Below are 25,880 nucleotides of genomic sequence, written 5' to 3'. Positions count from 1 at the left end.
TCCAGTGCTGAAATGCAGCTGGAGTCATGCTACCCATGAGCAAGACATTACAGAAAGTGATTGAGAAAGGAAGATAAAGAAAGGAGAAGAAGAAGTTTGCACAGAAAGAACAATCATCGGAAATTGATTGAAAAAGAAACTTAAGGAAATTTAAAAGGAAAGCCAAGTAATTATCCACCATGTCCACCTAGAGAGAAAAACCACAGTGCACCAGAGCATCCCCCCCCCCAAACAAATGGGGCTGTTGAGTTACTATGACCATCAACCTCGCAATTATGAGCTGAACAACACACCCACACACACGCCAAGAGCTCACACCCTGAAATACCCATACTCCTGAACCTCTGGAATCCCCAATGGGCTGGTGTGTGTGTGTGTGTGTGTGTGTGTGTGTGTGTGTGTGTGTGTGTGTAGAGAGGACAATGCAGGGTTAAAATGCGGGGCCTCGCACAGGTTAGTAAGAGTGAGTCGTTTTAGTACGCCTATAGTCGGAATATGGAGCAGAAGAGAGGAAAGGCTGGAAACTAATCCAGGGTGAGGTGAAGGGGTCTGGGGGTAGAAGGGAAGCTACAGGCCAGCACTTCTAAGGGAAGGGCTCGGATAAGGGGGGTGTAACATGAGGCTGTAAGTCAGTGGAGCTTCCTACCCGAGCTAGAGCTTCTTCAACGGTGATCATCTTTTCCTTCACCATCATCATGAGTTGGATTCTCTCTTCATCGCTCATGGTGATCTCACTGGCCACGTAGCCTATGTCTTCTCCTGAAGGGTGCAAAGGGAAGAGAGGTCAAATATGGAGAAACATGTATTCAGTGGATTTGAAAAAATGAAGCCACACAAACCTTTGGATGTCTGTCGCATGACTGGTTTGTTCTGAGACTTGCGGAAGTTCTGCCAAAAAGATTTGTTCTTTTTCTTATTGTCCCATTTACCTAAACAGAAAGTCAGTTTCAATATTCAGGTCGTACAACTGCATTGCACAGGTAGATCCCTCAATTTGCAACAATAGAGTTTATGACCCGTATGCATAAATGTCTATCCAGCCATTCCTAACTTTCAATCATATATATTTTAGGATATTCTTATAAGAAACATAATAAGGCAGATGACATGAGAAAAAAACTGAAAATGTTATCTCAATTTACCTCCAGATCCATCTTCAGAGTTGGATTTATGCAGGGACATCCTGGGAGAAGAAAAATACAGACAGAATGAATGTACATTACAAAAACATATCTTTCTTCTTCCTACTCCACACCTCATCATACAGGAACCAGTCTATGTCAACCACAATGCTTCAGAACACTGTAACTGCTGTTTAGGAGTTTTCGTTTTTGGCAAGGGGGGCTGCTGTTTTGTCTCTCTGCCACTTGGGGTCAGTGTTGTACTTCTGTGAAAGTAAAGCCAGGCTCCTGAGGCTTGAGAGGGAGAAGGTAGAGGAGAAGAGAGGAGAGGAGAGGAGATGAGAGGAGAGGATGACACCCCTGTTGCAAAAACAAGAGGGTCAGATGAAGATAATGGGTACTACAAAGTGTTTAAGAAGCAGTAAAGAAAGGTCAACAAGATGAATAAAAAGAGAGGGCAAGTACGTGAAAGGTAAGAGGGAAAGTATGTAATCAAGGCAGAGAGGAACTGAAGGAGAGAAAGAAGGAGAGGAGGAGGAGAAACCATAAATGTCCATGAAGCTTCCTAAATAACCAGTACTAACAAGGAGAAAATAACAACTCAAAAGACCCTCGTGACACAGGGACTGCACTCAGCTTCCAGTCAAAAGTCATGTCTGAGTAGCCCCACCAAAAGTTCTAGAAAGTCTAACAAGTGAATCGGTAACTGATTCTCCCTTGTTGGATGAGACGAGAAACCAAACGGCAATCTATTTCTGTATTCTTTATAGAAAAAAGGGAGAGAGGAATGAGCTTCAGAGCTTTATGTTCAGACTAAGTAGCTGCTGAAAACTTTACAGAAGGGAAGACTTTGTTTTTAGATTGAGCTAAATGGGCTGAGTAAGAGGGTAAAGAGGAAGTAATACTGTATCTTATGGATTACAGCCTGTTTGTGTGTGTGTGTGTGTGTGTGTGTGTGTGTGTGTGTGTGTGTGTGTGTGTGTGTGTGTGTGTGTGTGTGTGTGTGTGTGTGTGTGTGTGTGTGTGTGTGTGTGTGTCAGCTTTACCAGTCTTTCAATTAAAAGGAAATACAACACAGGAGGAGAGATAAGGGTGACATATTTGTCCAGTTGAGACCGAACGAGACCTATTAAGTAAATCTCTCAACAAACTGTTTCATTCTTTTACTTCTTCCTTTTACACAAATAGCTGCTGAGCCATGCAGAAAGACAGGTGGCTGCCAGTGAAGCAATGTGAGTGTGTGTGACAGGATCAAAACAAGATGAACAGGTCACTTCCCTCTCCATTGGCTGGCTGGTTGCGTGTGGGTGTGGGTGTGTGTGTGTGTGTGTGTGTGTATGTGTGTGTGTGTGTTTGGGGGTGGGGGTGTGTGTGTTCATATGCTTGTCAGACATGGCAGCCCTCTCTTGGTGCAATGGGAAATCTTCATGTGGCTTAAAGCTCAGCTACCATGGCAACATAATGAGATGCTAATTGAATGGAGGCCTGTATAGTTTGCCCCTCTGTTCATCCCCCCTCTCAGATAGGCTAGAACCAAAGCTAATGCTAATAGAACTCCCTCAATAGAGGCTTTTCTGTGGCAGTAATGCCCCCCCCCCACATGCTCTATAAATTAACCTCCTGCGCAGCGCACACATGTATGCACTCACACACAATCGCAAGCTTACACACTTTAGACGAGCCTAAATGTCTTTCGAAGACAGTTTATGGCATTGTGTGGCTAGGCAACTTAATTGGTTGAACCTTAAATCTTTGGCATGCCTTTCTATTTCAATTCTGTTCTTTGCATTGAGTAGGGGACATTTCATTTTTTTCATCTCATTAGCATATAAAGCCAACTTTCTATTTTCTGCATAATATTAAGTACAGTGTCTCAACTTTGGCTGAATCTATGTAAAAAAGGTGAAAGTTGTTAAGTGCTAACGCCATTGGAGCTATGAATGAATTGCTGTGTGGAAATTACATGTCTGACCACGCTTTCCCTGGCTGGGATGTTAAAATTGATAACCTGTGACTGTCTATGTTCTAGACATATGTATGCGGTTCAACTTATGTGTTTTATAGCTGTAGGTGTGGTAAAATCATACAGTACGACTGCACAAGTAATCGTGTAGAAAACATATGGTAGTTGCACAACCTGAGCGTAAGAGATAAGATATCAACATCAGGAAGGAAAAACAGGATGACCAAATAAGTGACTGCATAGGGAGCTATCATATGAGCAATATGAATGACAGGTTTAGCATCCTGTGTGACAGAGCTGCTGTCCAGGAGAGATAAAAAAAAAACAGTAAAAAGCCAGATTTGGACACACAGCTGTGCACTCAGCATAAATCACAGCATTGCACACATGTAAGTGTATGGTGATGACAGGGCTGGCCACCTGGGGTGAGGTGATCTCCGGGGTCTCTGGTAGAGACAATGAAAGGCAGCGACCCTGTGCGACAGTGGCAGTGTCCACAGGAAGAGAAGAGGGAGGACCTTTTTTACAGGTCATGGAAGAGGTCAGAAGAAAGAAGATCATATGGAAGGGAAATAGAAACATGTAACTTTAAAACACACACACGCACACACACACACACACAATTGAATAACTAAACATTTTTGCATGTGCATGTATTTCCCTGCCATACACACAATGCCTCCTGTGCGCCACTCTCTGCGGGCTGCAACACTTAGCCACAAGTGGTAAATATGCTAACAAAGTAGTTCTCTAACATGGGACTTAAAGGTCCCATGACACGGTGCTCTTTGGATGCTTTCATATAGACCTTAGTGGTCCCCTAATACTGTATCTGAAGTCTCTTTTATATAGACCTTAGTGGTCCCCTAATACTGTATCTGAAGTCTCTTTCCCAAAATGCAGCCTTGGTACAGAATTACAGCCACTAGAGCCAGTCCCCCAATGAGCTTTCCATAGTATCTGATTAGGAGTTGCAGAATCTTGGCTACCAGAAGAACAATTGCCTCTGAATGTACTAAATTACAAAACCCTGTTAGAGCCAATTATCATCATGTGTTTGTGCACATGTATGCTTTCATCAAAGTCCATTTAACTCTGCTGTTCACTGATAAGCTTGCGGTCCCCTCTCTGCAACAATAACCCACCAATCAATCACTTTCCAAAACAGGAAGTCCCCAACTTGAACCCTCCATCCTTCTGAGAGCACTCTGTCATCACCACTTGCATACCAAGCATTATGGGAGCCTTGCCCACCTCCTGCCAACAAAGTGACGAGGAGACACACAGACAGAGGGGTGGCAAAGTCTAAAATGAAGTCTGGGTAATCTCCTCTGGGTGCTATTGTCCTGCAGCGAGGTGATGATGAGGATATCCTCGTCTGTGCGTGTGCGTGCCTCTCATGAGGCTTTGAGGACTGTGTTGTGACGAATGGAGGGGGCTTGTCTATGACTTTGCCCATGATTTGCACATGATAATTCACCAAAAACCCATTCCCCACAGCGGAAAGTGGACAATAAGCAATGTCATATAGAACAGAGCTGGGGTGGGTGAGAGTAAAGGGGCTGGCAGAGAAGGGTGGTTGACAAAAAAGAAGGTTTGATCTTTGGATGGGGGACATTTTGTCCTTGAGCATAATAAGATTAATTAAATAAAAGGTGATATAAAATTTCCTCATATCTAACTTTCACGCCAGAAATGGAATCTTGGCTTTAAATGAAGAGCAATAAAGAGGACAGAGTGGAAATAACAAAGGTGAGGAGACAGGTAACTGTAGAGGATTTCATTAGATAGTAACTGACTCAAGGTGAGACAATCTCTGAACGTTCATGAAAGAGGGAATGTGAGGCACGGAGGACAGAAAGAAACCAGACTGACAGGATGAAGCTAGGGGCTCTTTCTGGGACTCTCTTGAATGGCAGAGAGACGTCATTCAAAATTTGGCATCTGGTTCCCATCATCCCCAGCATTTGTCTGTGCAACATATAAAGCCATGGGAGAAGAGATCATGTCAGTGGTATGCGCTTCCTCTGCTGCACGTGGTCGTCACGTGAACATAACAATTCCACTGGGGGTCACACAGGGGTGATGGTCACAAACAAACACCAAAGAAAATGGTAAAATCAGAGATAAAGGAGACAATTTCTAAGTCACACTAAGATTTATTTAACCTTTTGCCCTGGCAAACATGGCATTGGGGTAAGACTCAGGCTCCCAATTCTTTTACTAATGTATCCGTCCACTCGTCTCCACTTAAATCTCTTCTTTTAATGTGATGGGGATTTTTCTGGTTACCACCAATGGGCAATGTATTCTGTATGGAAATCTTGTTTGAGGAAACATTTGAATATGTTCTTGACCTTAAAAAGAGAATTCTGGTTAATTTCAACATGTAGGTCTGTTTGGAAATTTGGAGTGCTGTCAGTACAAAGAAAAATAAAAAAACAATCGGGGCTGTTATCCTCCTGCTAGAGTTAGCGCCCAACAGGCTTAAACAGGACAAGTTTTAAACATGCTTTTAGCCTCTAAACATGTTCAAAATGTCATTAGAAATGCCTACTATGCGCAGTAATTGCTTCAGAGTGGACACAGTGACTCTCACTGCTGTATATGCAGAAATGCATCAAAGTTGTGCTGTGTAACACAAGTGCTAAGGGACCGTCTACAAACTACAACACAGAAATGAGATAAAACGTTTGTCAAAAATAACCATATGCTTATTTTTTTTAAATAGGTGCTATAGTACAACTAATAGGAGACAAGTTATAATTGAGGTAAGTTTTGAGACACTACCTTATTTAATCATTAAATTGATAGCCAACACATTTTAGTTTCATCTTTTTTCTGTGTTGTAGTTTGTAGACGGTCCCTAAACTCTCTGCCTCTCAACACTGGAACTAAACATAGCTGAATTAACAAAACTTTCATGCATTTCTGTCATATCTACTACAGTCAGATTCACTGTGTTCCCTTAGAAGAAATCACTGCGCATGGGTAGGCACTTGTAATGACATTATGAACATGTTTAGAGTCTAAAAACATGTTTAAAACTTGCCCTGTTTAAGCCTGGTGGGTGCTAACTCTAGCAGGAGGATAACATGGTGTAGGCAGCACCGATTGTTTTCATTTTTCTCTATACTGACAGCACTCCAAATTTACAAACTACAGACCTACATGTCGAAATTGACCGGAATTCTCCTTTAAGTGTTGGGTAACAGAGATTTTTTGAAAATAAAAAAAAGGCCTTAAAAAAAAGGACCAAATGTGCACAACTGCACATAAGTTTAAAATAAGTTTGACAGCGGGGCCTTGAGAGAGCTGTTTTGCCAACAAACTGGGATCGCTTTAAATGTGTAACAGTGATCTCAAGGTGTGCCATGGTGGAGAATGGAACTACACACAAAATACATTGGTGAGCATTGATGAACACTATGTGTTACAGGAACCAGTGAAAAGGAACACCCCACCCATGCCTGGTCCCATCCTGCTCTTTCGTTCTTGCTTCTTTGCTGTAATCATTTGGCCATCGCCCCTCTAAGTTCTCCCCTCCTCACTCCCCTGCTGGACACAAAGGCAGGAAGGAAGCACGGACGGCCAGAGAACAGAGAAGGAGTGCTAGACTGAGCAGGTCAGCCGAAGGAAGCAGTCAGTGGTTTTCCTTTAACCACATCAGGGATGTGACCAAAGGAGCTTAGAGGGACTGACTAAGGGTCAAGTGTGTGATGTCTATAAATGTGGATGGGTGGATTCCATCTTTATATTAATAATTGAATGCTTTATCTATTAGGGATTTAATTATCATGCTCATATTATGCTATAGGTTTACTAAGTGAAAAAGCCCAAAGTCCCCCCCCCAGAGGGACTTACCATCTCCAACAGAAAACACTGTTCAAAAACTGCTCCCATCAGCTGCGTCACTTTGTAACACACGTTATAATGCTGACCTAGCTGCTAGCGTGGGCGTACCACAGGGCCAACTGACAAGCTAGCAGTACTTACTGCACATGTTAGACTCCCAACAAAGATGGTCCAAAACTGACATGGCTCACTCTGTAGCTAAAACAGAGAGCTCAACACACAGGGTGAAAAGAGGAGCTGCAGCAATGTGCAGTACAACAAATATCTGTTTTATTCTGAAATTTAAACCATATAAACCTATTCTGGTGCAACCTGTTAATACAATTATGAACTTGTAAATGAACATAATATGAGCACTTTGAACATACATGAGTTTCCGTTAAAGTTTCATCCCAAAAATGTGAATGCTTCAGTTACATCTACAACCAAGGTCAGCCGTGGCTGAACCTATGTCAACTTACTCCCCCCAAGCCACTCACACACCACCACCACAACCTCCTCCAGGAAGTTAGAGTTTTCCACCTGAGGAGCTGACCTCTACTCCAAATGGGCAGGGTCAGGGACCTTATATACAAGCCATGTGCATAAAAGAGCTATCAATCACACGTGATGCATAAGAAGGTGCGGGTATTTCCATTTGGCTCTCTCAATCTTCAGCTGCGGACATGCAGAAAGGCTAAGTGTGATCTATGATTATGCAGGCGAGTACGGTTTGATGCGATCCAGACGCAGACTGTGCTGCATATTGTTTAGACATGCAACAGACACACATGTCAATACAATCCTGTTTCATGGTTCCACAACGGCTCTGGTCACATGTTACAGTGATTCAGTGGGGGGAGGAGGGGGGACTTACTTTCTGTCTGTTTCTGGAGTGGACACCTCACTGCTGAAGCCTAATGATTCCTGAGGACAGAGAGAAGCAGGCAGCCGTCAGATTGACTTTCTTGCCAAAGATTATGTAAAGCTGACTTAAAAAAAAAAGCTCAAGGATTTTGTGCACAGTGTTTCCGCTTACCTGGATCTCAGAGCGGAGCTGCAGGGATGTGCTGCTTGGATCCTGTTTCTCCTGAAAAAAACGGCAAGAAAGGGAAAAGAAATAAGGTCAAATGTCAGTGTCAAAGGGTCAGTCCCTTAATAACATTAACGTTGAGGAAAGACTAGAGACCTTATATGGACAAGAAAGGACAGGCAACTACAGAAGAGCATGTTTAACATTGCCATTAGGTGGGAAAGACATTCTTTGGTCATGTTCATGTAGACACACCTGCATCTCAGTGAAAACAAACACGAGCACGTGTGCGCACGCCAATGACCCAGCCTTATATGACTCAACAAGTCAAGTCTTGCTACAGGTACCCAAACCTGCAATACTTGTTCTGATTGTTTTTGAATACCACTGGGCGGTGTGCAGCCTTGTGAAGTCCTTTCCTAGCAGAATCAAATATCACAAAAGCACTGATGTAACTGGCTGAATACATTCTACGGCATGATTACAGGGATGTTAGTGTGCACCTCCTTCCACACCTCAGCTTTAGAAAACAATATTCCATATTGGATTAACTAAAATGGCAGCAAGCAGTGCTCATATGGAAACCATATACCCAGACTTTGGCCATGAATTAATGGACAAATCAATCAAGAGAATGTCCTGTACAAAATCGGAAAATAACACTTTTTTTTAACCTCTCTTCAGTTACACAATGTTGCTAAGCTTTTCCAGCCCACAATGTCTGTTAGGACTGTTTACACAGCGCTGGTACTTGCGTATGTCTAAAGCAGGTGTTCTCATCATGGCATAGCCAAATACAGATGTGCCTCAAACCAAATGCTTCTACAGACAGACGCAAAGTCTGTACAATCATAACATGTCTGCAACTTCAATTTTAACCTTAGCATGTGATTATTTAAAGCCAATGAACGGCCTTGAAAGATTGGTCAAGTGCATAGTTTCTCAGTTGTGTGTTTTTGTGTGCTTTCGAACTCTCATAGAGGAGTTTACCTAACCCTTTGCACTCACACACGCCCAATGCTAACACAGTATTGTACTGGGTTATATTAAGCACCACAGAAAAATATGGGGGAGTTGCTGAAGGGTAGTGACCAGATGTAACCATCACAATTTATTAATTCATTTCTAGTGGTCATTTTCTTGCTCATTGCACAACACCACATATGTAGCATTACTCTCCATGTGCCTTTAATCTTTCTGGCATGGGCTGTACCCAAGGATATCCAAGCCCCTATAAATAGCTTCAGTTATGCTGAGATACCATAAGGATGCAAAATTTGTGACAAATATTTAATGCATACATGCGGCAGGCTTGACAATAGTGTGAGTATGCAGACTATAAATGGCATGGGAATAAGCTTACAGAGGTGGTTAATCAAGAAATCATTAAAACAAGATGATTTAGTAAAAGTTATATTAAGGATAACTCTTTGTCATGACATCTTGCTACCATATATTTTGGGCCATTTTTAAGGAAGGGGAAATGTCATGTTTTTGCTGATATTCATCAGGTCCCAATGAGAAGAGCAAATAAAATCTAAGACAAGTTCTGTCTGCTTTTCAATATTTTACCAAACAGGGCAGACTTATGTAAAATAGCTCATGATGCAAATGCTGATATGGCTAGTTCTCTTTTTGTACATGAACAAAATCTGCCTATCCTGTTCCTCTATGAGACTGCTAAATGTGAAAATGAACACAAAACCTTCCCTGGTAAACCCCTACGTGGTTGATCTTTTTTGTCAAGGCTGAAGATTACTGGAATATCAATGTTTTCTGTCAAATCAGCTTACTGTTAACGTTGCCATAAATTTCCTCATCTTGTACAGAATGGACAGAGTCTAGTCTTTTGGCTTGGCAGCCAAAGTAGCATTTTAACTGGTTCTAACAGTATGAAGTACAGTGTTATTAGTTTGGTTTGTTAAAAGGAGTTGACATTAGCCAAGTAGGTTAGGACAGTAGAAGAAGGTTGTGTGACTAGCTCCCTAAAACTATTAAATAGTACTTGCCGTCTCTGCCACAAACAAAGACTAATTGAATCTGGAGTTTCCCAAATGTAGAGCAGGAATAGGAAATGAGTGGTTTCTGATAAATGTGCATCATTCTCTATCTCCACACCCAGATATTAGATTGCAGGATAAGTGTCACGGGAAGCCAAATCTGGAACACTTCCTGCACTGGTCCGTCATGCTTCCTAATCAGAGTGACCTGTAGTTTAACCTACTTTGACTGTGCTTTAGGCAAGGGGGGGCATTCTTCCATACCCTCACCCTCGGTGCATGAGTCAGTAAGAGGCTAATAGTTAAAGGACTTGGAAGTGACATGACCTCCTTTAAGAGCTTTAAGAGCCTGTAGCCTGCAGTTCACATGTGCAGGAGGAAGTGCTGAGGTGGCTAAAAGTTTCAAAATTAGCCAAACCCTACACTTATCACTACTGTAATCACCTGAACCCAGACAGTCAAGATGTAAGTGAGACAGTCTGGCTGGCTTCATCTTTAACGTTGACTTAAGCACTACAACTTTTCGTAGTCCTTTTGCCTTGTTTATCTATTTGTCTGTTACAGTGATCAAGCGGACAGAGACATGGGACTGGACGTTTCTTTGGAAAGTAAATCAAGTAATGTCGGAAAAGCTCTGAAACAATTTGTCCATCCCAGGGAGTATGGTGAGTCCCATAAGTCAGAGAGCAGGTACCTGGATAAGGTCATAAAAACCTAATCTACCAGACCTAAAGGCGTACAGGCTTTGTTGTCATTGCACTGCCAGGCTACATAAGGAAAATCTGGGATGCCTTTTCTTACAGAGGGAGAGCTTATGTGAGACAAAGAAACACATGTATCCCTAAAACTAGCACATCTTTGGCAGGCCGCTCTGTTTGAACAACATGCATGGTGCAGAATAATGTGGGTGTATTGCGAAAAACCCACATAAAGACGGAACAAGGTGTGTGCACGATCATAGATTTTTTTCCACAAAAAGGTAGTGGCAAATTGGTTTTGCCATCAGATCCTCTTTGATGGCTTAAGCAGACTGCAGTGGCAGAAAAGATATGCCAGTCTCGCCAATTGATAACTACAGGCACCGTGCTGACTTGTTGTAAAGGTTATTTTAAAAACACACTGCGCACTGCCTGGCAAACACACCACACATGGATACACATAAAACATACTCAGGCATGCACAACCCCTGACAAGGCTACATCATGTCACCACAGACATAAACCTAGACAGATACTCAAACCACGGAGCACCTACACACACTCAACTCGCCTCCACTTCCACATACAGAGCTCCTAAGAGACGGAGACACAAAGCAGCTCTCTGTTCCTCCTGCTCCTCCCCAGCTTCCCTTTACTCCCCGTCTCTCCCCCTGTGTGTGCCATCTCTGAGATGGAAGGAGGGGGTGGGAGGGTGAAAAGATTAAGAAAAGATCTAGTCTAAAAACTAACGAAACCTACATCCCGTTTGCCTTTAAATGCCGATCAGCACAGGACGTGGAGAGGAAATTAGCTGTCTCAGACTTGTGCATCGCTAACGAAGGAGCACGATTGAACACTGAAGACGGTGCCGGCGTAACTGACACCAAAGAGAATATCAAATGATGCAGCTTTGAGGGGGTATCTGTACGTGAGACTTGGATCTCACAACCCACTCCCAGAGGGGGCATGCTATCCTTTACTTGAACTTTCCAGCATCAGCCAGAGATATTGCCCTATTTACCCCGATTTGATACATATGCGTGTGAATGTGCATGTGTTTCCCCTCCAGATGTCCGCTGGGTTGTTTGTGCACAATTCCCTGTGTGTGTGTGTGTGTGTGTGTGCGTGCAAATTAGATGTGAACGCAAAACCCTGATTGCTTAAGCATGAGTGAATTGAGTGCAAATAAAAAGAGAGAAAATGGTAAGGGAGTATACGAGGAAAAGCTCCAGCTTATTAGATAATTATGTCTGCAGACATTGAATCTAGCATCAAAAGCTTCGTTAAAGTGACTGTATCACATTGCTTTCCATCATTAATCCAGTACCTACATCTAAACACCTTTTTTGCTACAGCAGCACCAGACTCTGTTAATGAGGGAAAGATAGGAACACAGATGAGTGTTAAATAGCAGCAGTTTAGTCCAAACATGACTGCAACCGAAGGCACAAGCTCCCCCAGGAGAGTTTCTGCCAACCACAGAGGCAAAAGTAGTGGATTTGCAGCAAAACTAGAGACCAGGTGGCTTAGTGGAGGTGCGCCAACTGGCGTGGTTGGGTAAATATGGGTGGGCAAGTATGAGGTTGCTAGGTAGAAGTGCACATGTGGAGGTACAGGCACCAACTGAACCGCCTGGTGCAAGCCCAGAAAAATACGTCAGCAGTGGGACCAGTATGGTGTGATGGAAGCCTGCAGAACTGGCTCATTTGGAAGATCTCACAGAAACACACACACACACACTACACACACACACACACAAACACGTATTGCCATTTAAATCTCACGCACAAAAACAGGAAATACAATTTCTCAGTGGCAGTATAAACCACACTCTGCAATGCCACTTCTGAGCTGCTGCACACTCTCTTACACTTTTCAGAAGGCTTAAGAAAGAGTGTGTGTGTGTGTGTGTGTGTGTACGCACACACACACACACACACACACACACACACACACACACACACACACACACACACACACACACACACACACACACACACACACACACACACACACACACACACACACACACACACACACAGTAATAGCATGTAGATACTTAAGGTAAAGATCTTTCTACTCAGTCAGGATCGTATTAACCTGGAGTCCCAGTCTCTGTCACGATGATCATGTATGGGATGTTTTAGGCCTATTGGCAGACATCCATTTAAAATGTAGCCAGGGGCATTTAAAGAGCCTTGTTTCCATGTCCACTGAAGTTTCTCAGCTTACACTTTAGTAACATTTGTGTGGTCCAGGTAGCTCTGTATGAATAATGGTTGTCATTCGCAAGGTTACTTTTATACTTTAAGTACATTTCCAAGCCTGCACTTTGTTACTTTTACTTGAGTACAGAAGTTAAATCAGTACTTCTACTTTTACCAGAGTACTTTTTAAATCTGTACTTTTCTGGTGTGTACTCTCATAACAGGCCTGCAAGCTTTTAATGTGCAGAGCATTCCTAAGCCATGAGGATTCATCATTGTTTTGGTATTTCAAGACAAATACCAGAGTTATTACAAATACCAATGACTCCAAGAGTCAGGGTCCCAAGGCTGAAATCATCAAATAAATTACAAATATACCAATTGCTTTCTACCAGGGTTAGGACAATAATGGAGCTACGCCAACGTAATTTGAAAGTAATCTAATAGCATCAAAGGCTGCTGTTGAGATGCTGTGTTTACAGGCAAAATACCTGTATGTAGAAAGGACAAATAAGCAGCCAAATTCACTACAGTTTGTCATTCTTCTAAACTGTAGTTTCAACCCTGCTGAACTGACCCACTTTGACGACTGAACTTCACGCAGGTTAATGCACATTATAACCACACAGCTAGAAAATTATTACAGAGCATTCCTAAAGCAAGCACATCAATCTGACACCAGCTGAGGCGTTTTTGTGTCATAAGTGTTTCAACTATTTAGTCAACAGCGAGACCAACAACTGTAGGAGTTTGGCCAAAGCATCAAAAGGATTTTATTCTTCAAGGCGTGCTTATTTATCCACAACTATAAAATGACTGTCAAGAATATTACCAAGGATACTGTTGCAATCTCTCATTACGGTTTACAGCATGTAGAAATGTGTCAAAACGTTTGCCCCACAACCACAAATTCCAAAATCATACATCTTGATTTATATTTGATGAACATCATCCATTCCATTGCTGTGGTTTGAAAGACATGCTAATATCTAGTTTGACGGTTTTTCTCTGTCGGCTATAAAGGATTATCTGACCAGTCTCTGCATGCCTGACTCTTGGAGCTTCTATGTTCATGTTGTTTTGGAACATTTTCCCATTCAGTAGCAACTACAGTGGTATAGTCAAAGCATGTCACAGACAATAAGTACATACAGATCTGAAAAGTTGTCTAAAAAAAGGAATTGTCTTCTATGTCTTGATAAATGTATCTTTTGATCAAATTTAAAAGGTTTACTTGAAAGTGAAAAATGTACCTAAATATCTGGATTTTGAAGATTTTTGACTGACATATAAATCACATGCTGGTTAAAAGGAAATGGACCTACAGGGTTTTAAAAAAAAGCATTGTTGGTTCCCACCCTAAACCCATCTGTAAAAAACAAGTAGCTTATCTTAAAAAAACGGACCACTCTTAAAAAGGAGAATACCGGTCAATTTTAATAAGAAGCTCTGTTTTTTTATATTTTTTATTATAGGGCTGTCAGTAAACAATCGGTGCTACCTACACTGTGTTGTCCTCCTGCTAGAGTTAGCACCCAACAGGCTTAAACAGGGCTAATTTTAAAAGTGTTTTTAGCCTCTAAACATGTTCAAAATGTCATTACCAGTACCTACCCATGTGCAGTGATTCCTTCTGAGTGAACACATTGAATCTGACTGCTGTAGATGTGACCGAAATGAAAAAAAGTTGTGTTAATCCATACCTCTGTTTATTTTCCTGGTGAAGTCCACACTAATCGATTATCACAACGTTTATGCCTTTCTGTCACATCTACAGCAGTCAGATTCACTGTGTTCACTCAGAAGGAATCACTACACATGGGTAGGCACTGGTTATGACATGTTGAACATGTTTAGAGGCTAAAAACATCCTCCTGTCCACTCACGTCCGGTCTAAGCCTGTTGGGTGCTAACGCTAGCAGGAGGATAACACGTTGTAGGCAGCACCAATTGTTTATTTGTCTCGCTACTGACATCACTACAACTTTAAAAAAACAGTCCTACGTGTCAAAATCGACCGGAATTCTCCTTTAAGAGCAGGCATAACAGCTAAAAAGAACAAAGCAAAAACTACTTTTCTCTGCAATTGAAGTCTGGAAACTAAATGATATGCAAGTAGACTATACACTTAATTATACATATTACAGCAATTTTCCAAAACATAGGCCCGCTTAAAGGATGATCTAAAATGTATAGCTCTCTGCAGTGTATGTTGATGAGAAGAATTGTATCTACACAAATGATCTATGTGTGGTTTTAGTCAGATATTGAAGATATAACCAATTCAAAACAATATAAAATACCAGTAAATGCTCTGAATGTCATTTGAATCTTTACGTTCACTCTTTGGCCTGACCTTTTACTTGAAACAACACGTTTTGTTAAATTTGCCAAACTCTTTACTCCCTTTCAATATCTTCTATCACTTCCACTAATCAGCGTGTGCAACAACAAAACAGCATGCCAGTGAGAGACATCCAAACTTGCATTGTCTATAGGAGCGCTGGGAAACATGCATGGAAGTACTAATCCATAGGTCACATTCCCAAAGGGGGATGTTTTTTCAACCCCTTGTGTCCCCACTACTCAAAACTAACATGAAGATGCAGAGGAACAACTCTGCAGAGACCAGGCAGGAAGTGGGTACATCGATAGTCATCTTTGAGAGAGCCTCTATCATCAGCTCCTAATAGCGTTTACCACAACAGACAGCCGTCACTTTGTTAATTGAGAGCCGCTCAAGAGCTGGCAGACATGCTGTGAAAACAAGTGAAAACAAACGTGAAGCTCCACGCATTTGTCAAAATGTTAGTGTTGCAAGAACATTTTTTTTAAAAAGGAGCCAAAACCCCCAAACAGAAACCAAAAGGTTCCCATTTAAAAAAAAGATCACAAATATCTTTGGCCTTAGAGTCAATTTCACAAGATTTTGGAGAACAGAAACAGTCAATAAGAGGACTTCTTCTTTCTCTTTGGGGTGTCCACGTTGACCACAGTTAAACTAGACACTGGGGCTTTTTATTCAGTAGTTCATAAAATCAAATTTCCACATGTATTGTAAACAGTCATACTTTAACCTTAGACTCCTCTCTTACGGACCATGCCTGACCTTGTCCAGCACCTCCTTCATCTCGACTTCTGCCTACTTTTGTAGTTGGAGTGTGAGGACCAGGACACGTCAAAGCTATGGTGACCTTTGCCCCGTAATTTCGATGGACTTAGCAACCTTTTGGGTCTCAAAAGATTTTTGATAGATACGTCAAATGATTAGAGGTATCCATCAAAAATAGAAAAGAACTGACCTATAAATTTCGAGTTGTAAAAAAGAAAACAAAAGTAATGACTAGAGAGGGAGTGGGTCTGGATGGAGTGGAGACATGATTGCATCACCCACCATCCTGTACCCTTTACAAGTGACAGGTCTTTCCCTAAAGGGCAAGTCCCTCAGGAGCACAACTTTCTAAATGTCTCCCCATTAACGTGGCTCTTGGACATTTTGACCTTCTCTAACCATCTGCTATTGGTCCTAAGGGAGGCGACACAATGTTGGCTTGAAGCCACTGATTTCTGGGTAGACATAATAAGAAAATACAAGATTTATTTACTACTCTCTTTCTGACTGGCTATGGCTGTCCGTTGCGCCAGCGTTATTCTCACTTCATCTTTCGTGCTCTGCTCTTCTCCTCGTCTCCTCCTGGGTATTACTTTCACAATGCATTTTACTTTTTTATTCTCATTTTACTGATACTGTGCCACAGCCTCTCACTTTATGAACGTATCAAGCCCAGTAGAAAAATATTGCCTAAGAGAAGGAATTTTATCTCAACCAACTTTTACCCTAAGTGTAGAAATGGCCGCTCTAGTCTTGAATATTCCACAAACCTAATTTTAGAAAAGGACTGAACTGAAATGCAAAGTTCAATCCATATTCAGTATCGTGGGTTGATACTGCACTTTAAAGAGCTCTCGATAAGGTGTTGCCTGACCTATAGTCTTTCCTTCTTGTTTTTCTCTTCCCTTCTCCTATATTTTGGTGCCAAACTTTGTAGGACAGCTGCAGGGTCTAACATTCTCTACTCCTTCTCTTCATTCCCCTCATCCTCCTCCCTTCCTCTGTTCACATCCTTATCCTCCTCCTGTCCTGGGCTTCAGGCTCAGGGCCCAGTCAGCTCTTTTACACTTTTCTAACACCCATGCTGCAAAATCTGCCCTGATTGCTTCCTCTTCCCCTGTTTTATCTCCTCAGGATGAAACCTTCCCAAAATATGAAATGTCCAGAGGTTATCTATATTACTGGGAAACTCAAACTTACATTTTTAACTGAAGAAGTCTCTCGAAGGAGTCACAAAACGTCCAAGCACCTTTTAACCAAGTCTGGTTACCTTTGAGTTTAACCCTTTCCTGGAAAACTAGGACCTGGATGACTGAGAACCTTCATAGACATTACACAACGGCTACATAGAGAGAACCTATGATCAAAATAAATCTACGTATCCACTGCTATGATTATTTATGCTGTCTAATACCTCTCATGAAAGCTGTGAGAAGAGGATGTCTGCCTACAGTCATTAAAGAAAAAGCACTATAAATCAGCTATCCATCCTAGTTCTACCTGTCAACCCAACCAAAACCACATGGCTGCCTTTAAGCAGAAGATGTCTCCTATTGAACTGGAAAACCAGTAATGACAGACAAAACATATATGAGCAGAGACTATTTGGATAGGGGCTAAAATAAGAAAAGCTGAGGTAACATGATATCAATGAAGCAAAGGGAGAACTGAATCATTATTTTGTCAGGCAGTGCTATTATGTTTGTGACATCCAACTGCCTCATTTTATTTAAGCAGGACGTTTTTCTTTCAAGTAGACTTTTTATTTGTATTTGTTTTGGAAATTGAGCAGCAAAAGCATTTTCTAAGGGTTCAAACCAATTAAATTCATCATGAATAAGTCATAGAACAATTATGAAGTTAGCATAACACACAACTCTTGTATTTGTCAACCTGTGGTAGTGGGCTGCACAGAGTGAGGCCCTCTGTTGCAGCACCAGCAGCATTCCCTTCATACATTTGTGAGCAGCTTGGCAACCAAAGGGGTGCCCCACTACCCTACATCCTTGTGAAAAGGACCGACCCTCTATGGACCCCCAGAACACCCCTGCATTCACATCCAGAAAAGGCATACTGACTTCGGGGAAAGTCTTAAACCTTAGCACACATTCATGTTTGTTCAGACGCTGATGTTCCTTCCAAGTTTGTTGGCTAAGACTGTGGAAATTACACTGTGTAAAGTTATGAGACTACTCCAAAAGGGCGATTTTTAGGGTCATTATTAGAGGATTTGCAAAACAAAATTATTATTTGTCCAAAGCACTTTAGAAGCATGCTAACTGGACAGAGAGTGAGAAATGTTGCAGCTGACAGCTGTTTTTGCTCAAACATATATGTTTTTTTTTTACGTGTTGGGAGTTTTCATTTACCATGTCGAGCTCTTGGGAGACTCGTCTTTTGCGTAGCTCCTCCATGCGGTCACTGACGTCACTGAAGCAGGTATTGTAGTACTCAGAATACTCCTGGGCAAGATCATCTATGTTGCCCAGAGAACCATCCTGCAAAGACAAAGAGAGAGAATAGTTTAGCCTGGGAACTACGGCGTCCAAGAAAGAATAGCTGATAATCTAAAACTAAATTTATTTGCAAATTTAGAGAATTTGTTATTTGGTGAATCACTTAAAAACGTAATATACATACAAACAAAAAACAGTAAATTAAATAAGTATTATTCATTCTTTCATGCAGCTTATATCACTTTAACATCCCACTAGTTCTTCATGGGAGGAAAAAGAAAACCACAAGTCAGTACACTGTGTGACAAGCACAGCCGCCTCCATCCTTTACAGCACAGCTTTATTAAACCGCTGTCACATACACTTACAATTAGTGGTGTATAAAAGGTACCTCTAGGCATGCATTTGGGTAAAAGTGGCATGGCTTGAGGGTGGCACAGGTCTAGAAACATTATCACTCATCAGCACATATGTACAGAGGCATTTGTTGATCGAGAAACATATTCCATACAAACAGAAATCCTAAAAATACCACTCAATAAAAGGTCTGTATATTATCAATGCTCATATCAGTGATGGCCTTTGCCTCCTCAAACATTCACCAAACTCAACCCAAACACATGCTTCCGGTTAGCTGTAGTTTAGATCAGCAAAGTTCCTGTCTTTGTATGGAAGACGTGTGTAGGATTGAAGGAGGAAGCTGTGCTCCAAACAGTGAAGACATTACCTAACAGAATACTTTTGGATAGAATGTGACCTCTGAGTAAAGTCTAAACTTGGTTTCTATGAACCAGTCAGCGAATATAAACTGTCAACCAAAGAGGCCTGAATCATAAAGCTTGATCATGAAGTTAGCTAGGGTCAGTCCGCGTTTCAGCTTTGGAATATTGACTGTTGTAAAAAAGAAAAAGACCTCCATCAGACCAGAAGCATTCTGAGAAATTAATTTATTCCTTGAATAGAGCGACACTCAACTCTTGCTTTGGTAAAAATGTAGGCCTTTCTGTCAGTGATGGCAAACTGTTGAATATTTATCAGTGTTGATCTAATTTGTGCCAGGCAGACAGCTAGCATTGAGTCACTGTGCAGGGTCCGAACAGTCTCTCTTAGTCTCTTTCTCAACCGGACTCCCTATCTGGGTGCCAGGCCACAAATGAATGGATCCCTGTGAGTCTCTCTCTCTCTCTCACACACACGCACGCACGCACACACACACGCAGGAGATTTCTAAAACATTGGACCAAAACAAACTGAGGCAGACCAATCATATACAACATAGCTCAGTAAACGGAGTTATGAAAGGGCACTTAATGATTGTGCACTGAACACAATATTTAAAAAAACAAACATTTTCTGTCTCAAAAGTCCAGTTTCATGTCATCTGTCCTCCCACTCTTATTACTTGAGAAATTCTGTTTCTGGCAGGACACATGGTTCGAGATGTCTGAGATTCCCGTTGGGAGCACTCCCCGAGCAGACACATGCTTTCCCCTTCACTCCTCACATTGACTGAAAGCACACTCTCATTACAAAACTCCTAGATGTTTTAATCACCAAAAACATGCCATGGTTGTGCTGATCTATTTGCCACATGCGGAAGATAAGAATGAACCCTGTCCTGAGATTACACAAACTATTGAGGGCATATATAGTTGGTTTTAGTTAGTTAGGTCATAACAGCAGGATTAATTATTGAAGCCCACTCTCATTGGGACACTGAACACAAACCTGCCGTGGACAGGTAAAGCTGCACATGGTTTACTGTTCTCAGATTGATGGGAATCTGTGGATGCAAACAGTGGTGTGTGTGTTCGTGTGTGTGTGTGTGTGTGTGTGTGTGTGTGCGCGCATAGACAACTGGGATTCCTTCAATTCTCCAGGGTATGCGCTCAAGGGGGTCCAACACAGCTGACCTTTTAGCCCACCTCCAAAACTACCTTGTAATGAACTGGATATGCTTAGTGTTATATATCCACGATTAGACAGCACATTAAAACAAGTGTGGTGAGTCAAAAATGCCTTTAGGAGAATCACAGCAGGGAAAATTAGGGAACAAGTAAATAATGGAAAACCAACTATTTTCATGGGTTGTTTGACCATGTGTGTGTGTCAGCAGATGAGCGAGAGTTGGTTCACATTTTAAAGAGAATCTGTCAACGTGGGAGTGTAGGTGGAAGAGCACGGAGGGATTTGACCGTGGTCCACACATCCAGTTTGGAAATGTGGACAAGGGGCTGGAGTGGAGACTGGACAAGAGATGATTTGTGGGATACCGACTAGGGCAGCTGTGGGGTGAGGGAGGGGAGGATAAAAAAATCTGGAGATAGGAAGAAAAATGTTTGCATCTATAAGAGAGATTCTAAGGATGAGTTTTAAATTGGCCACAGCTTATCTTACCTGGAACGCATATCGGTCACTTAAAACAATGCTCACTTTAAAAATGGAGGTATGGTTGAAATGGAGGCTAATACTAGCTGATGTAACTCCTTCTCCGCCCTGGATGCAAGGGAGGCCAACTCCCAGTTGACTAGAACAATAGCAACAATAGGCATACAAAAAACAACACCCAAGCAAAAATGTGAGGGTGACTTTGCGTGTATTTACAGTAAAGAGTGTGCATGTGTTATTTACGGTTCAAGCCTGCTTGAGATTGATATTTATAATGTGCAGCTGAAATTTGTCGGACAAAACTGTGAACAAAAGTGTGTTGCATTTCACTTCTGTTCCAAGACTGGGCAACTCACAGCAAAGAAAATATACTGAGACATGTTCTGGGACACTGATGCTGTAGAAGACACTTGTTTTAATAAAAACTGTGAGTTAGTTGCAGCAAAATACAATTTACGGGTATTGCACCACAGTGGATAAATATTTCAGCATTGTTTGATAGGATTGTTACTGATCTATAAACAAGTGATTTACACAATATTTATTCAACATTGCATTGGAGAAATGAAATAACATCCATGCCAAATTCCAAGATATGAATATGATTCATCTTGTCTCTTGTGGAAAACAAATAAAATATTCTCTGCTTTAGTATTGGAATATAAATATGCATGCTCACAAAAGGCATCATGGTTGCAAACAGCATTAAGACCCAGAAGTCTCTGCTTGCTTAATCAATTAGCCACGGCATTCCTGGCATTTTCACTACCACAGAAAGTTGTCTCTTCAGACTTTCCTTGTGTCAGGTTCAGTTCAAGAGAAGAGACAATCCTGTGTACTGTGTTAAAACCTACATCTGATGTTTCCACACTATAGCTACAATTATAGTTCTGTAGATTATACCATCTGTGAACTACTGGGCCTGTATGGCATTCACACACATAGACGTCATGTTTCACAAAATCAATATTTTGAGTGTGGAAACAAGCTTTTCTAATTCTAATTTGTGAATGGCAATCCACTAAAGCAATCTTTTGCAAAGTTATTAAAAAATTCCACAGCCAGCATGCAGAGCACTGATAACTTAGGCCTGCTCGCGTGCTAAGGAATCCCTGCCAATTTGCACAGCTAATCTCACAATCAAGTCACAACACTCAATTCAAGTGTTCACATCATGTTAGATGTCGCAAAGTCTCTCAAAGAAAGCACTTGTTTATTATAAGCAGAGAGAAAGACAGGCTGTGTTAGACCATTATTGGCAGAGATATAAAGTGGCTTAGCTAACTGGAGCATATGCTGCCACTCTGTATGAAGTGCTATGTGGGAGGAAGCACATAAAGATCACCTCATCTAACCATATGTTTCCCAGACACAATCAATATTCATGTCTCCAGAGCTGAATCCAACCCTTAGGTCAAGAGATGGAGCTCTGTCTAGTACATAATACGGGTTTTCCAAATGGACAAACTTCCACCCACACTGTGTGAAACACCACAAAACTCAGAAACAAACAGAAAAGGATTCCTTGCAGGCAAGTAAAATATTTCCACAAGGCCTTGGCTCCTTTTAAGCAAAAGCGGGATGACTGGTTACTTTTAGAGGAGCGAATAATTAATAACTAGGGGTGCCACAAATCACACAACTCACGGTTTGGATCCAGGTTTTGAGTCTCGTAGATTGAATACATTTTCGAATCAGCACAAAAAACGGGGACAATATTTGTTTTTAAAAAATGCTTTCCATTTATTACATAAAGAACTACACGATGCGTTCAAGCCGGGGCTTTCCAAACAAAGGACTTTCAACCCAGAAATGCATGTTCCTTGGGAGTATTTTAATAATTTCACACTATAATTATGGTTAAACTTTGCAATTAATCCACGGTTTACATGCATTATGAATCATGAGTGTTGATCCGTACGGACCAACTATGGACCCTTACACCAAAAGTAATATTGATATCTGTGTAAATTGTCCAAGTTTGTTCTCCAATTGACTAGGAAGGAGCTCAATGAGAAGCCTGTCCTGACTAAAGGCATGTTGCCTATCTCCTCTACATTGTAGAAATACAGCAATCATTCCAGAAAAAACTAAACCGCACAGATTCGTGATACATTTAATAAAGTGGAAGCAATGGAATGAAACTGGAATGTATTATTATTATTATTATTATTACTACAGAGATCTTAAAGTCTGTACAGCTGTACCCCTCAAAACACATCATGCCAATACAGAAAACTCATAATATGTTGCTTATTTAACATTCATTAAGGAAAGTTCACATCTGACAAAAAAACATCTCCAAAAGTGGGGTGGGACTAGAAGCAAATCCCTATTCAGACATCTGTAAATCCCACCACTTAGAGCTGTAGGCTAGCTCCTGTACCATTCCGTCATAAACTGCCTTTGAGTCTTAATTAGCTCAAGTGCTATTTACTCGGCTTCAACCACAAATAAATGACTGGCTTACTTACTTAGGTATTCTTATTAAACACATTCCGCAACAGGCTGCTGTGTATGGTTGACCTCAAAGACAGACCTCAGAAAAAGGCTCAGTTGAAGTAGCAAATGTGGATGCCGTTATGTGGACGAACCTCTTTGACAGTGGCTGTTTTAATGCTTATTTTCACTTGAGTGTTAAGAGTAGTTCTTGAGTTTGCTGAAACATATAGTATCCCATGACAGACAGGAGTATAGTAAGCATGTTGACCAGATCTTTATCAGGGTGGATGTCTATCTGTATAAGTACAGTGTGTAGTCCTGTTCTCACATGTGAGGATCCAAAACCAAACACGTTTGCACAACAGTGATTTAAAGTTGAACCAACAGGCTTGGGGCAATCCCAAATTTCGAAAAGGGCGTCCCCCATATACAGTACAAGTCGGGTCCCAAGCAAAACAAAAGCCATTGAAAGTCATAGGGCAGTGGTTATATATAGCAGATCCATTTTACTTTAAGGAGGTAGATGGTGTTCATTGTGCTTAAAGATAGGAGCCTGAACACTTACTCGCTAACTCAACACAGTTAAGGATTAAGATCATTATGTAAAAGGGAAATTTAGAAGACTTCTATTTGTGACTCATTGACTCTCATTGATAAACAAATAAAATACATTTTGAAAGCAGTGAAAATATCTTGTATACTTATGCACAAACTCATGAATACTGTAGATAAGTGACAACGTTTTACTGGAAACCATTATATTTGAATAAAGTATACCTGCTAGCTGCCATCAACTCACCATCACCCAAAGTCCATTCACTTTGAAAGAAAAACAATCAACAGAAAATTGTGCATTATTATGGTTGTCGAGCAGTTCGTTCTAGTATGACAAGCTGACCTGCTGAACTTTTGAAAAAAAGCCAAGAAGATACTGTCACAATTCTACTATTTCAAGTATAGTTTTCTAGGAAAATAAGATGGTCATAGCTATCCAAGCCTTCCAAAGACTCAAGGCATACACATGTAAATCGATACAGTACGTGGAATAAGATTTCACCAAAAGCTGAGGTCAGTGATTCTGAAATAACATGAGTGTGCTATGTCTGCTGGCGAGATGGCGGATGACTTAAAACTTAATTTCCGATGAATGCCGCATAATATTTATTGGCAGTATACATAGCTACTTAAAATTAATGTTACCATTATTTAATGATCTTCAACCATGATGTTAGCAAAGAAAATAATGCATTTACTTATTATGTTGAGAACAATTTCTGTTGTGTATATGTGTGGTGTGCTTGAATGTGTGTACTCAAGGAAAAAAACATTGAAGATGAGCCCAGCACTGCAGACATTGGCCTCAAGAGCATTAAATCTGGTTAAATTGCCTGGGCCTCCCAACCACACACACACAGACAGACACACACACACAGACGCAGATGCAGACACAGACACAGACACAGACACACACACACACACACACACACACACACACATAGTGCCAGACCAAACCAAATTAACACCTCTGTCTTTAACAGAGTGGAAGTGATTGCAACACATTTGGTCAGCAGATCAATCAGACCCCATGGCCTGCCAAACAATAGAGTGTTGTTACAATAAACAGCATCTCCAAAGTCCCAAGCATTAAAGGCACAACCATGTAAGGTACAGTAAATCAGACTCTCCCTGGAGGGGGATAGTGCAATTCACAAAGAAACCAGGGCATTTAGAATATCGTATCATCAAGTAGGGTGGGCTGAAACACTGTGGGAAATCCTTTTACAACATGAATATGCAAATTAGTAAATTGTTACAATATTTTCCTGTATATAGCCACAGCATCTAGTGATCTCTGAATCATCAGGAGGCCAAAGCATCCCTAATAATGACAATTTCGAGTATGTTTGGCACTGTTTTCATCCAGTCTACACATCTCAGCTGCAGGCCTTAGTGAAACGATTATGTTTAACTTGGAGAAAAATAGCAGTAGCCTTTAGCTCAACCAAGCTCAATTGAGACGCATATTCCGAATGTGTTGTATACATGTCCAAAGAAAGCCTCTAAAACCCGAATAATAACCCACGTCTTAATCGGAAAATGCCATTTTCAGAAAAACGCCTAATTAGGAATAGGCCTATTCAACCGAAATATGCTGTTTACATGACATGTATCAAATTCGGAATATTATCATAAACAGAATAACAGTGGGAAATTGGTGTGCATGCAAAAGTAGCCTACTGAATGTAGCTGTACACCAATTGCTCAAAAGCCTAAGAGAACATGGCTGCAAACAACACACAGCAGGCCCACAAAGGGTTAAAATCCGTAGCATACCATTATCTCACACGATTCCTGTTTGCATCGAGACCCAACAGACTCAACAGTGTGAATTCATCCTTAGCAGCGTCCAACTAATACACCTGAATGAATCCCGGACCAGGAGCGTGTTAGTGGTGCATTTGAAACTCGGGCCTACAACGAGGATGCACTGCGTGGTTTTGGATGCGTGATTAGCATGCACCGACCGGTTGGATACACAACCTCTCATTCGGCAAATCAGTGTCAACTTTGAGGATGAGTGGGAAAACTCTCAGTTAGTTGTGAGTCTATGATGTCAGTCTATGAT

The 25,880-nt window shown here is 41.3% G+C and overlaps 1 protein-coding gene across 9 annotated transcripts in view; it reads right to left on the bottom strand.

Moving 5' to 3' along the window:
- sash1a (SAM and SH3 domain containing 1a) overlaps positions 1-25,880 on the bottom strand; it is a 163,472-nt gene that overhangs the window by 24,647 nt on the left and 112,945 nt on the right. For 8 of the 9 annotated variants that reach the window (XM_034900195.1, XM_034900196.1, XM_034900198.1 and 5 more), the window contains exons 2-7: positions 18,338-18,466; positions 7,958-8,008; positions 7,796-7,845; positions 1,143-1,183; positions 840-929; positions 647-759 (exon numbers count right to left, since the gene is read on the bottom strand). In XM_034900195.1, coding sequence (XP_034756086.1) covers positions 647-759; positions 840-929; positions 1,143-1,183; positions 7,796-7,845; positions 7,958-8,008; positions 18,338-18,466 — 474 coding nt within the window. Of the gene's footprint in view, positions 1-646; positions 760-839; positions 930-1,142; positions 1,184-7,795; positions 7,846-7,957; positions 8,009-18,337; positions 18,467-25,588; positions 25,817-25,880 lie in introns of those variants that run through there. The other variant, XM_034900202.1, reaches the window with a different exon arrangement.

Source organism: Etheostoma cragini, chromosome 18 (genome assembly GCF_013103735.1).
Source record: "Etheostoma cragini isolate CJK2018 chromosome 18, CSU_Ecrag_1.0, whole genome shotgun sequence".
Taxonomy (NCBI): Eukaryota; Metazoa; Chordata; class Actinopteri; order Perciformes; family Percidae; genus Etheostoma; species Etheostoma cragini.
The sequence above is the reverse complement of the archived record's forward strand: the minus strand, read 5'-3'. Positions and strand labels throughout refer to the sequence as shown.